Below are 14,384 nucleotides of genomic sequence, written 5' to 3'. Positions count from 1 at the left end.
ATAATAAAAATAAAATATCCCTGAGCTTCACAGTGTCTCACAGAGAATGTTCTGCAAAATCTCCACCATGGTTGCAGAGAAGTTACGCGCACAATAGCCCTCTTGTACGGCCTCAGGAAGCGTGAGCTCAAAGGAGGAACATCAGAGGGCACACACAGGTACCAACCCCAGCTGGAACAGCATCAAAAAGCAAACTAAGGAGTTAAACGCTCACAACTGGAAGCTGGTGTGGGTGGCAGCCTGACGCGCCACGGATGCAGTATAGTTACTGAAACTGAACAAGACCACTATAGAACAAGAACGACGGTATGGCCGAATGAGCGCGTTGCATGAAGCCGCGTGTCAAAATATTCTGTAGTTTAGGCTCAGGATGGCTGACCTCTGACGACGAGCCGTCCACGGTGGAAAACAACAAGCCTTCACTCTATAACACAACACCAGAAACGGAAAACAGCATTCACAATCGCTACAAGAGTAAACATGGAATAAGGTACAACAAAAGTAAGAAAAAGACAAATGTAGGCAAAACGTGTGAGACCGGATGAAGGAAAAAAGAGAGTTCAGGCGGATGAAACTGCCCTTCAGGCAGCTTAGCAACACGGTTAAGAACACATGAAGTGGTGGATGGATAAAGTGGTAACATTTAGCCTCAATACGCCAAATGCTAAACGTCCTCCAGCACTCGATTTGAACCCAAGGGATTGTTAACAGAGTGCAAGGATGAATAAACCTTTCTTTTTACGAAATATCTGGCAAAAAACCTAATTTATTCAATTCACCACCTCACTCCAAACGCAGGCAGTTAGCCAGGACATGAGTCTTTGCATGTTGCTGCTTCTAGTTCTGCACTGTAGCCATGTGGCTAATAACTTTACTAATGGAATAAAACGACAGTAGCAGCATCTTTTAACCTGAGTATAATCATCATTTTGTCCATTTTTTTAGGTTTGAGGCAAGTGTGGAGGTTTGGCATGCAGTTTGCCCAATGCTAATTAGCTACATTAGCACTGTAGCTCCAGTGCAAAACAAAGCGGATTTCAGACATCAAACGTCTCAGCTGGCTGACCACATTTGGAGCAATACAAACGGTTTCATTATTAGATTTTTCATCAATCTATTCCTTTATCTAGAACATTCAGGGTCAGTTTCCTGACTAGACTTGGACTACACAGCATTCTTACTGGAGACTTTCTACTGAATGGAAAACGTAGTCCAAGACTAGGCCTAATCTCCGCCTGTAAAGCCGACCCATTACGTACAGGTAAATGAGAAGCTTCGGGAAAGCTTTACAAATGTTACCACTGATTTTAGCTGCACTCGAGAGGCCTTGGGGTGGGGGATGGGGGGGCATTACCAAGCCGTACACATATCTTTGGTATGGCCCGCCGCTTGTCATTGTCTGGTGCAAAAATATGTAAACATTACTCGACGCATAATCTAGTGATTTTTTGGAATGTTTGAACTGAGAGTTTGAGGGAGCGTGCGCGGCCACGTCTCGGGGAAAGCAACAGAATACCTCAGCGTTCCCAAGGCCAGCCGGGCAGCCCCCGTAAAGCCTAACTAACGTATTGACCACGTTATTTTCTTTCCTATTAGGTCAGTGGTAAATCTTTTTTTTTTTTTTTTTTTTTTTTTTGCATTTAAATGCCATAAACACCCTTCAAAAACAACACTCCCCTCTTTCCCGAATAATAATAATAAAAAGGAACCTAAAAAACAAAAAAGAAATCAAGATCTAAAACGGGACCTACAATGTCCAGAAACTACAAACTACAAAAACTAGCATCATCGTTATGACATCTGAGCTCAATCTAAGAATCGGTAGATTTACCCTGTTTTAAAACGATCGTTCCAGCTGGAGGTGAGGAACGGGGGGCCACAAACACAGCACCTCTTTCTCCAACACAACACTTCAGCACTGCTAAGTGGCTAAATGCTCCTTCACATTTTGCCCTTTTAGATGTTCACATGCGCCCACTACATGAACTCGTCACTGCTGAGATAAAGTGGCTGCCGCTCTTTCTCTCGTTCCCTTTAGCTTTATGCCTGTGGTCCTTTATTCATTTTGGATCACCCCGCTGTTCAGATCGCTCACTCGCCGCCAACTATACATAACACTGTGGTCAAAGGGAAAAAAAATAAGCAGAAAAAGAAAAGAGAGAAGCTAACAGAAATATGCAGCTGTTAAGTAAAATTCTTCAATCCCCAGTTTGATTGTGGGACGTATGCAGTGATGTTAAAGAGTCCTGTCGACTACTGACCATTTCTCTCCTAATGGCTATACAGTACGTAGGTGTGCATTATGTGTCCCTCTGTGTCGGCTGGAGAGAGAGGGCACCCGAAGCGTTTGCCTTCCTGAGGTAGTCTACACACTGCATCCCACATATACACGTCCCTATAAGCAACAAGAAATAAACCCTATCCGTAAATCTAATCCTAGCAGTGGCAACACTGGCACATTCTACAGTCGGACCAGCGGCGCAAACTCCGCTGCGGATTTTGTGCACGAACAGAAGCAATGTGTGCACAGTGTGGATCAGTATACATTCAGCTCTGTCTGGTAATAAATAGAGAGAGGAAAAAAAAAAAGAAAAAAAAAAAAAGCAAGTATAAAATAGCTGCTAGTTACATTCACGAAGGGGCGGGGGTACTAAAGTACCTGCCCCCTAAAAGCAACACCTCCGACACCCCCCGTGCAATCGTAGGTGAGGAGGGTTGTTTCTTAGGCCAGAGGAGGCGGGGCTAGTTGGCAGGGGCGGTGCCCTTCGTCACGCACGGGGAGGAGCTGGTCCTGTAGTTATTCAGGCTGGTCTTGCAGGAGTGCAGGACTGCCTTGAACAGCAAGGGGAGCTGCTCCAGCGGAACGTTTACCAACTTCCCTGTAACATGAGAGAAAAAAGACTTAGGAGTTAAAATACAGCGTAAATGAACACACACACAAGTCTTCAGGACATTTGTGCAAGCCATTCATTTCTGATCGAGGCATACGTCTGCTGTAATGCAGCATTACACTACATACACCAATCAGGCGTAACATTATGACCACCTCCTTGTTTCTACACTCATTTTCTGTTTTATCAGCTCCACTTACTGTATAGCTGCACTTTGTAGTTCTACAGTTACAGACTGTAGTCCATCTGTTTCTCTGATACTTTGTTACCCCCTTTTACCCTGTTCTTCAGTGCTCAGGACCCCCATGGACATGAACAGGGTAAAAGGGGGCTAATAAAGTATCAGAGAAACAGATGGACTACAGTCTGTAACTGTAGAACTACAAAGTGCAGCTATACAGTAAGTGGAGCTGATAAAACGGACAACGAGCGCAGAAACAAGGAGGTGGTCATGATGTTATGCCTCATTGGCGTATATACATTATTAAATACATTACCTAAACATGTCAGTGATAAGTGATACTTTTTTGATTCCACAATCAGGGAAATTCGACCTCCGCATTTAACCCATCCATGAAGTGAAACACCACATACACACTAGTGAATACACACACACTAGGGGGCAGTGAGCACACTTGCCCGGAGCGGTGGGCAGCCCTATCCACGGCTCCTGGGGAGCAGTTGGGGGTTAGGTGTCTTGCTCAAGGACACCTGAGTCATGGACTGTTGGCCCTGGGGATCGAACCGGCAGGGCCAGATCCCTAACCTCTAGCCCACGACTGCCTCCAAAGGGGTTATTTTGAGGCAGCATAGTAGGAAAAATGTCCTGTTTAGAACCATTTTTCCATTTTTTATCCAAATTGTAACATATAATTTGAGCTCTACAGAATCAAGACATTAGCACAGAAAATCCTATCAAACCGAAAACAGATGTTCATTTTAAACAACCTTACACGTTTCTTGCACCCCATAACATTCTGTACAGTGTGTACACTGTGTTCCTGACACTTGCTGCTGTTACTGCTGAACCTGAACCAAGCAGAAACACTGCTCTGTTGTTCTGTGTGTAAAATGAACAGGATTGGTTTCATATGCCTTTAGATAAGAAGTCCTTGAGTGACCGAACCATATATTTGCCCTTTGTCAAGCTCCTATTTGCCGTGGTATCACTGTACATTCTCTCTAAACTGACTCACTTTGCTAGCTCTGGAAAAACTACACCATGTGTCAGTGGTCCCAGCTGGGCTTTCTGAAATGAGAACACTGTTAGAACTTGAGTCTATACAAAGTCCACTGAATGCCACTGTTTCCGACAGTAGATTGAAGATTTTTTTAAAGATGTTTTTTGAATTTAGTAAGGAGGAATGGAAGCAGGCCCATCATGAAAGACTGAATTGAATTCTGTTCAACTTCATGTGGACAAATGATTTGGAACATCAGAATAAAAACAGCAATAAATAACAAGTGTGTTTAGAGCCGTAGTCATGGTTTTTCACTTTTTGGGTGGTGCCACATTTCAGTTAGGGGTGGGCGATTTTGGCTTCCAACATTTATGGTAAGAAGATAACCGAGATAAAACGATTACTGTTCCGCGTTCTGTTAGACAAGGATGCTCTCATTTTGTCTTGTGTTATAAATCCAGAGCACCTCTTTCCTTTGTCAGCAGCACCTTTGCCCCTCCCCAAAAGCCCAAACTCACTCTCAGGCAGGCTGCAGCATGTTTAGTTCAGCTCGAGCCAAGATGACGGAATCAGAGCCTTTGGTCAACAAGAAAGGTAAAACCAACACAGCTGTTTGAAAACACCTCAGCTTCAAGAAGTCCGACGAGGAACTGCGACCAATTTGTTTAATCAGCAAAATTCAATCTGTTCATTTTTGTTTTTAAAGTTCAATAAATGCATGATCTTTCCAAAGTCAGAGAATAATCGATAGGATAGTCGAGCAGCCTTAATGTGAGTGGGCGCAGCTTCTTTATGTGGCCAATATCAACACAAGCATTTCCACGGCAAGCTAAGCATGACTAAGTAGTGACTCTCTGGAGATTAAATTTACACCATACACATCTTTTCAGTTTACGGCTTAGAGTTGCATATATGAAGAAAGTCATTCACAGTGGTTTGATGCGAAAGGGGGCATTCTAGAGTCTGAACTGTAGTGATAGGAACCAGACGTCTGAAGTGTTTAATGGCAACCTCACAGAAAACTATAACATCTCATTTTTACAAATGTATTTCATGAGGTGTGAAAACAGTATTTTGAGATTATTCTGAGGTAAGGTTTTCTCCAAAAAACGTATTGTAATGCATTTTCAGGATGGAGAGGCACATACGGGGTGTTAAAAGGCAATATAGTCCCAAAAAAAACGCATATACATATAGAAACGTGTAGGTTCACTGGTCATTTTGGATAGTAAATAGAATGGTTGTATTTGCATTGTAGATAACTGAATCAGTGTTTCACATTAAGTAGCATGAATGACTGTTCACATCTCAACCACTGAATTATACAGATTTTTTTATAGTAAAATGTCTATTTAACATGGAAAGCTGCCTACAGTTGTTAGCTGTTATAAGTGTAAAATGCATCTGGTGTCATTCGGGACGGTGGTTCAGTTTCAGTTGAAAGGATGTAGATATCTGTACTGTTGTCTCCTGAGTGGCTGATTTGTTGATTCTTAATTATTTGCTTCGTCACCTGCTTTGAAAACTCAATGGCGATAATGAAATCCAACACTAGTAGTTAGTTGACTCAGCCTTACCTGCGATGCAGCGAATCTCTGGGAGACACATCATGATCTCGGGGAAGCGTTTGGGCTGGTGAGGATATTTGTACTCAGTGTAGTCCTGGCACACATACCAGTACCGTTTATTTAGCTGCTCCAACTGGGAAATGTTAGTCACACCGCGGATATCTAGACAAGAGAAAGAGAAAGATAGAGAGCGAGAGAGAGAAAGAAAGATAGAGAGCGAGAGAAAGAGAAAATGAAAGAGAAAGAGAGAGAGAGCGAAAGAGAGAGAGAACGAGAGAGCGAGAGCGAGAGAGAGAGCGAAAGAGAGAGAGCGAAAGAGAGAGAGAGCGAGAGAGAGAGAGAGCGAGAGAGAGAGAGAGAGAGAGAGAGAGAGAGAGAGAGAGAGAGAGCGAGAGAGAGCGAGAGAGAGAGAGCGAGAGAGAGAGAGAGAGAGAGAGAGAGAGAGCGAGAGAGAGCGAGAGAGAGCGAGAGAGAGAGAGCGAGAGAGAGAGAGAGAGAGAGAGCGAGAGAGAGAGAGCGAGAGAGAGCGAGAGAGAGAGCGAGAGAGAGAGAGAGAGAGAGAGAGCGCGAGATAGAGCGAAAGCAGTTGTTAGTCAAAAAGAGTATATGAATCATATCCCTGATACTAACTATGCAAATACCACTAACATTATTGTGTTGGGTAACAAAAACCTTGTACCCTGAATAAATGTATAAAGTCAGATTTTTATCAGCATTTTCTAAATTTTCTAAGCGGAGCAAGAGATTCTAACACTTCAGTGTCCTTGACAGATACAGCACAACCTGTCTCTTGCACTAAATGCCACTAAAGCCCTGTCTGGATTGCAAAAGTTGATTAGCAACAGTTGACGTCTGAAATATTATTATTATTTTCTCCTTTTTATTATTATTTTTTATGTCTCCTCAGTGCTACAACTCTCACCTGGGCAGCAATAAAATTACAGCAGGACAAGCAGCTTCTAGTGGGTTGTATTTTCTACAAACCTAGATGTCTGCATCACAAGTGCTCATATGATCACAGCAGAGCTATTAATCTGACTCCACAATGATTTAATCAGCATTTTTAGATTAAAAAATGATGTAAAGCATCTTAAATTCCATTATAATTTGGTAAGATGTGTTTATTACATTTAAAAGTGATAAAAAAAGAATACTCAAGTGCGACTCTAGAAACTATTTATACTGGAATACAATACATACAATAATGATGATACCTTAAGATTTTTTTTGATTTTATGTTTGGATAAAATATGAGCAAATACGCTAAAATTGATTATACATATACATATAAAAACATATACGTGTCTGTGTGTGCATATATATATTTATATATATTTAATATATATAAATTTCTATGACTAACTCTGCTAGTTTACCAACACGAAAATAAAATATATATATGTATACAAATGGAAATAACAAAACATAAAATATAAAATGTTACATAACCTGATGAGCCAAATTTTTTGTTTCACCCCCCCACCCTTCCCAAAACATTCATCATTTGACCAGGAGTGCCTCCACCTCTGCGTACAACTGTATACATGGTTCTAACGAAGAGAAGAGGAACACTGTCGCAGAACAGCAAGATGTCAATAAAACATGTAAACAGCTAATCTGCAGCGCTGAGGCTGAGGCAGGCACTGGGTTACCTTGATTGAGGAAGTTGATGGCCTTCATGCAAGCGTACTCCTCGTTGCTGACCTTCAGCTGGTGGAACTTGCGGAACAGATAGATCAGCTTCTCCATCACTTCCATGCCATCCTCGCTGAAGCTGTGCACACAAACACAACCACTTTAACATGATACTCTTGACAGACATCACTGCATTTTCAGACACCTTGAGTAAGTGGAGGACACATGGTATGCTATACAGTACCATTCCAGGAGCACCTAAATCTGCTTTAGCTATATTTTATCAACCTGATATGGTGTTAATCTGAATAATATCAAATGAATTCTAACTCATTCTCCTCACACGCACTGGCGCAAGGCTAATGTAGCCAACAAGTAATCAAAACTTATGTAGGTCTTGACTATGACTATGTGGTAAATGAGGGAGAAACCTGGGTTTAAAACAAAAAATACCACTTTTAGCTTTTAGCTATATTCACTTTTATACATAACATTATGACCCCCTCCTTGTTTCTACGCTCACTGTCCATTTTATCAGCTCTGTAGTTGTAGTGACTGTAGTCCATCTGTTTCTCTGATACTCTGTTAGCCCCCTTTTACCCTGTTCTTTAATGGTCAGGACCCCCATGGACCCTCACAGAGCAGGTACTATTTGGGTGATGGTTCATTCTCAGCTCTGCAGTAACCCTGACGTGGTGATGGTGTGTTAGTGTGTGTTGTGCTGGTCTGAGTAGATCAGACACAGCAGTGCTGCTGGAGTTTTTAAACACCTCACAGTCACAGCTGGACTGAGAATAGTCCAGCAACCAAAAATAACCAGCCACTGTGCCTGTGACCTGTGACCACTGATGAAGGACTAGAGGATGACCAACACAAACTGTGCAGAAACAGATGAGCTGTCATCTGACAGTGGACAGTGAGTGAACACAGTGCTTAAAATCTCCATCAGCACTGCTGTGTCCGATTGTAGAACTACATAGTGCACCTACATGGCAATTGGAGCTGACAGAAATCGACAATGACCGTAGAAACAACGAGGTGTTTTTCATATGCATCACTTTAGTGTTACAGTTAAGGTGGCTCTCTTGTATATGAGGTTAATCGGTTATAGAAGGATCCTGCAAGTAGAAAGCAGCATCCAGCTATGCTATAAAGAACATCGCAATAAACCGTCATAGTCAGCATTACTAGAAAATCTTAAATAACCTGCACGGCGGGTGTTTTGTCTGGGACTCAGCTGGACAGCAGAACTCAGAACTCTGGGAAATCAGACGTTACTAGCACCAAATTTAGTCCCACCAACCTCACATCAAACAGCAGAAAACGACAGAAAAAGTAATTAATCTTTCTCTGCCAGTTCACAGTAAAAACACTACAAAAACTATAGACAGTAGTTAGAAGAAAAACATGGGGCGTTAAACTACGTCAGCTCTCCTCCCTTATAGCATCTCATCATATTAAAACAGCCTCAGCTCATTGACAGGCGATGCCAGACGCTCTGCGATTGCGCCCGGCATTCACCCCAGTACATTCACAGAAGATCCAGAAGAAGCAGGACAAGGGTCAGCTGATTCCAGACTAATTTACAGACACACCACACTCCTCCTGCTCCAGATGTGGCTAGTATTTCAGCCTGGCACACACCTGCACACTGACGTAACAACGAGTGCATGAAGCCAAAACCAAGACAGGAAAAATTCCTGTTGATCTTCCACTATCAAAGCAGACTGTGACTTTATCCTGCTGTTGACGAATAAGCTGTAATGGAAGCTGATTGAATCTGACAGATAACCTGATCAAATGGTCATTAACACAGAAGCACACAAAAGTTATAATTAGAAATGAGAAAGAAGAAACAGGAACACATAACGGCTCTATTTTACTGTCTCGGTGTCTGTCTGTCCTCATCACATTCCCTCCTACACGATTCTCACACACACAGACTCATTTCTCCGCTTTCCACTTGGTCATAGATGCCTGCAGTTACCTGAACCGTAGAGAATGAGCCCAGTGTAATGATTTAAAGCCACTAAAGCAGAGTGGCTTTAAATCATTGCATTCAACCCAATTAGGGCCTTTACACTGAAACTTGGACACAAGTAGCCCTAGTACTCCCACAACTACTTACATGGATGCCTCAATTAAGATGTGAATGCATGGATCTCATCTTTTATGAGCCTATGCTGTTAATATTAGGACTCAGCACTATTTGTTTAAGTTACTACAACTAACAAGACAATTAACAGCTGTTTTCTTTAGCTAATGCTAAAGCTTCAGCCTCAAAGCTCTAAAAGATTTTATACGACTTTATTGTTATTATTAGCACATAGCACTATCGTTTTCTATAACTTACTACACAATTAACAGCTGTTTTCTTTAGATAATGCTAAAGCTTCAGCCTTGAGGCTCCAAGGATACCAAGGATATCTGAAGATCAGCGTTTTTTTTTATCTGCCTATTTTGTTAATATTAGCACTTAGCACTACATGATAAGGATATAACTAACTAGACTAACTTAGCAACTGTTTTCTTTATGAAAATGCCTTTAAGTATTTCCTTGATACTGTAAAGTGTGGCTGCTTTCATGGTTTAGGATCAGCTTCTTGCCTTATTTACTAAGACTTTACTGAGTGGACCAGATTCTAGATCTGCACTCCTAGTCTAAGAAGCTTCAAGGATACAAGCTGCATTCTTAAGGTGGTTTTGTCCAGCATGAAATGCAACAGTAGTTCTGAACCATCAAATAAGCTCCTCACATATGATTCAAAACTGTACTGAAAGTAGAACAACAGGCCATTCCTGGCCGTCATTGTTCATGCAAGTATTCAATTTCCGGGGACTTGTTTTTAATGCTCAGCAGCGCTTTCCCCCTGCTGGCCAGAAGCAGAACTGCCTGTCTTTAGCAGGCAGACACTCACCCCTGCAGCTCGTCATCGGACGGTGTGTATTTGTCAGTGACGTTGGCCAGGTCGCCCAGGATCTGAGCACTGTAGACAGTCAGACAGGCCAACAGGATGAGCTCCTGCCAGGTGGCACTCAGCAGGCGTGTGTAGTCTTCAATGGACAGCTCGCAGAAGAATGGCAGCTTCTTGATCCAGGAGATTTGCCTGAAGAGCAGCTCATCAGCCAGACGACACAACAGAGCAAAGAGCTCCACCTGAGTCACCCGATACCTGAGTAAGGATAGAGAACTGAGTCAAACACAATGGGATTAAATACTAATACTAGCCATTTAACAAAATAATACTTCTTAATCTGACACATTAATTCAAAACTTCAAACTTGCACAGTCAAGGGGAAACACAGCACTGCTGCTGTAAGAAATTTTTTTAGGAGGAGGAAAATATGACAATATTCTAAACCAGACTCTGACAGGCCAACATAATAGCATGTATTCACTGATAATTAGGTAAAAGTCTCAGCAAACAGCACCCTAGAAGGTCTAGTGGGAGCTTGTTTGAATGGAACAAATGCTCACCCATCCTCTATAAGCATGGGCGTGCCCAGCGGGGCTAGTTCCTCTGCTGCCACCAACTGGCTGATGAGGGTATGGCTCTGAGGGTAGAGGCTGCGGGGCTGCGCCGTGTAGCCAAACAGGTGCGGCAAAAACTGATAGTGCTGGGCCACAGCACTGCCGATGTACTGCTCCCTCAGAGCAGCTGTGTAGCCGTTCAGCTCCACTGAGCGACTGTGGGGGTAAAACAGAGAGATGGTCAGAAAGAGGGGTAAAACTGGAGAAGAGTGGAGCTGGACTGGGAAACAGACTCAGCTGTATACAATAGTTTGGGTGCCACTGGTTAAATTACAAGTGTATTTTCACTTAACACAGTTTGATCAAGGGTGCTCAGACTGTTGCATACAACTGTATGATAATGGATTAATGTGGGCTAGGGTAGTCTGAACTTTAGTTTGCTATGTTAGTGATGGGGAAAAGACAGGCAGATTTAAAAAAGACAATATACAAATAAAGACAGTAGGCAGGTTTCAAACAGATTTTTAAAAATGTTTTATTACTTCACTGTTTTATTTCAGTACCTTGGTCCCTGAAGCTGCTTTGAGCATCTTTACTGTATTCCAGTTACAATACTGTGATGCATTGAGATATAATTGTGAGTATTGTAAGGTTGTTGGGTCAGAATAGAACAGAGTATGAGACCTCTGACTGCTTTAAGAGGCTCAGTCATTGCAGCAGAGTATTACCGTCTCTAGTTTAGGCTCAAGCCAGCATCCGTTCAAACAATCCTAACATTATTACGCCCAGAATTTCACTGTCAGACAGCCACATCTGTTGAGGACTGATATCCACTGAGGCACAATGAATACTTGCAAAGAATTTTCCTAACATTCAGTACCAGCATTAGCAGTACTGTACGAAGGACAAGGCACAGAAAGCCCGTCTCAAGGGCAATAATATTAATACCCCATTAGGTGCTTGTACAGGTGCATGAAAACACAGCTGTGGTGCACAGAGCGGAGGTGTCTGCGTCCGAGATGTTCACAAGAGCTTACTTGGAGGAAAGCGTAGATGCAGGCGAGGGCTGGTTGCCATCGGAGACGCCGTTGCCAGGGGAACTGTGATCGCTGTCGCCATTGTTCCCCCAGGTGTGCTCTGGCATGTTGGCCTCATCCTTAAACTCCTGTCCTGACATTATCCTCTCTATCTCCTCATCTGAGATCTACAGAAAGAGAGAGAGAGAGAGAGAGAGAGAGAGAGAGAGAGAGAGAGAGAGAGAAAGAAAGAGGGAACAAAAGAGAGAGAGAAAGAAAGAAGAGGGAACAAAGAGAGAGAGAAAGAAAGAAGAGGGAACAAAGAGAGAGAGAGAGAGAGAAGAGGGAACAAAAGAGAGCAAGAGAGAGAGGAGACAGAAAGACAGAGAGAGAAGAAAAAGACAAAATGAAAAGTAGAGAAAGAGACAATAATGCGAGAAGACAAAGACAGAGAGAGAGAGAGAGAGAGAGAGAGAGAGAGAGAGATTTATAGAGACAGAGAAAGAAAAGGGAATAAAAGAGAGCGAGAGAGAAAGGAGAGTGAAAGACAGGAAGATAAAGAGAGGTGAGGAGAGACAGAAGAAATTAAAAGTGAAAAACAGTGACAAAGAGAAAGGGAGAGAGAGAGAGAGGTAATGAAAGAGACAAAGGGCGATAGAGAGATAATGAGAGATACAGAGAAAGACAAAGAGACAAAGAGAAACAGAGATGAGAGAAAGAGAGAGCGAGACAGGGAGAGACAAAGGGAGACAGCGAGAGATAATAAGAGAGAGATAATGAGGACAGAGAGAGATAAAGAGAGAAAGGGAGAGGCAGAGAGAGATAAAGAGAGAAAGGGAGAGGCAGAGAGCAAGTGAGAGATAAAGAAAAAAAAAAGAGACAGACAGATAGATACATGGAGATAGACAGAATGAAAAATAAAGCAAGGGAGAGCGAAACAGGGTGAGACAAAGAAAGAGGGATTGAGAGCAAGAGACAGAGAAGTTAAGAGCAAGAGCGAGAGAGAGGTAGACAGAAAGAAAGACAGAAGAGACAGACAGACACCCACAGAAAGAGAGGAAATGAGGCAAAGTTAAATGGCTCCCAATGACAACTCTTTGAAAACATACTCCATTGTTAAATATGCAAAAAAGGAAGAATATTAGCTTTTAGAAATCAAGGCCGTGCAGAGGCCTCTGCCTTTACGCTTCAGCCCGCTCCTCAGCTCCAGCTCTAACAGGCCACAATAGTTCAGGTGTTGTGTTTCACTGAGTGAATCGGCACTAAGGCTTGTGCACGTGGGACAATGAGGTGGTAATTAGGCAGGGGTCAAACTGCCTCGGCCGCTGCGTTCTGGGATCAGGTGCTAATCGGAGGCTTTATGGAGGGGAACAAAGCTAAGTCAACCTTAGCTTTCGTAACTGTGCTCTGCTTTCCGATCAACACGTCGCTTATGGCACCAGTGAAGCTTCTATAGAACTGAATGTAGTCTAAAGCTTAATGACTGCACGCCAATGTAGACCAATGTACACACAAGGGAAAGGGCACAAACATGCACACGTACATACATCCATGCGTAAAGGACCCCTCCCCCCAACACACACACACACACACACACACACACAGAAACTTTTACTATTCTCCAACCCACACACAGGCTTTTATAATAATGGCGCATAAAGTAGCAGAGGCCACACTCTTCATAATTAAGCATTTCAAGAAGCACAAAGGAAGGGTTTTGCTCGCTATGAGAATTAAACACTCAATCCGCAGGTGCACACGGACACACAGGCGCAGAAGGAGGGGAAAAAGAAAAGAGAAGATACCCGAACGATACCCAGCGATATGATGAGGTCAATGGAAAGTGAATGAGAAGAATGGCAAAACGGCGTGCTCAGCGCAGCTCCGGCCTTGAGCAAAAGACATTCCTCTAATGAAATTAGCGTCTTTGGACGGCGGCGAGGGCGGCAGGTTCTCATTCAGCTTTTTGTATGAGCCAATGATTCAATGTGTCTTTATCTGCAAATCATGCTAATCAGCTCGCTCCATCTTCTTCAACAGGGACAACATAGACAAACAACGAGGCTAACATTAATGAAGAAGCAGTGGAAATGGGAAGACGTGAAGACGGCAGGAATCTTCCCCGTTTGGCACAAAAGGAGGACCACGCAGAGAAACTTCAGCAAGTCTCGCAGAAATGACAGGAGGGAGCGAGCGACTAAGACTCTGACAAAAGGAAAATAAATATAATTAGACTTTACAGAGTGAAGAGAGGAAAAAGAAGGACAGAGCATGTTTACCTGAACAGGCCCGATGCTTTTGTTCCGCCCCCCCGGCATGCCATCCTCTCTGATTGCTGTAACATATAAAACAATGTCAAGAATTTTCACCCAGTATAGAAACAACAAGAAATTCTAATTGCTTTCCCAATGCTCTTTTCAAACACCTTCCACTGAGGGCCACAGTCTCGGCTGCTATTCTTTCCAAACTTTGCCCAACCGTCGCTGAATTTCAATAAAGAATCCACTTAAAGAATTTCAACTTAAAAGGACTGTAATTAAGCAGGTGAGACGATTAACAGTGCGGCGATAACTGTCCCTATATCGTCACTGTCCATAGAAAAACAAGCATCTCTTAAATAG

The 14,384-nt window shown here is 42.8% G+C and overlaps 1 protein-coding gene across 1 annotated transcript in view; it reads right to left on the bottom strand.

Moving 5' to 3' along the window:
* Window positions 1–2,625: 2,625 nt before the first annotated feature.
* nr6a1a (nuclear receptor subfamily 6, group A, member 1a) overlaps window positions 2,626–14,384 on the bottom strand; it is a 27,774-nt gene continuing 16,015 nt past the window's right edge. The window contains exons 3-9 of the mRNA XM_017719699.2: window positions 14,043–14,098; window positions 11,785–11,951; window positions 10,754–10,963; window positions 10,194–10,448; window positions 7,293–7,414; window positions 5,650–5,802; window positions 2,626–2,879 (exon numbers count right to left, since the gene is read on the bottom strand). Coding sequence (XP_017575188.1) covers window positions 2,743–2,879; window positions 5,650–5,802; window positions 7,293–7,414; window positions 10,194–10,448; window positions 10,754–10,963; window positions 11,785–11,951; window positions 14,043–14,098 — 1,100 coding nt within the window. The 3' untranslated portion in view covers window positions 2,626–2,742. The remainder of the gene's footprint in view (window positions 2,880–5,649; window positions 5,803–7,292; window positions 7,415–10,193; window positions 10,449–10,753; window positions 10,964–11,784; window positions 11,952–14,042; window positions 14,099–14,384) is intronic.

Source organism: Pygocentrus nattereri, chromosome 29 (genome assembly GCF_015220715.1).
Source record: "Pygocentrus nattereri isolate fPygNat1 chromosome 29, fPygNat1.pri, whole genome shotgun sequence".
In the NCBI taxonomy this organism is placed as follows: Eukaryota; Metazoa; Chordata; class Actinopteri; order Characiformes; family Serrasalmidae; genus Pygocentrus; species Pygocentrus nattereri.
Note: the sequence above shows the minus strand (reverse complement) of the source record. Positions and strands in the feature narration are given on the sequence as shown.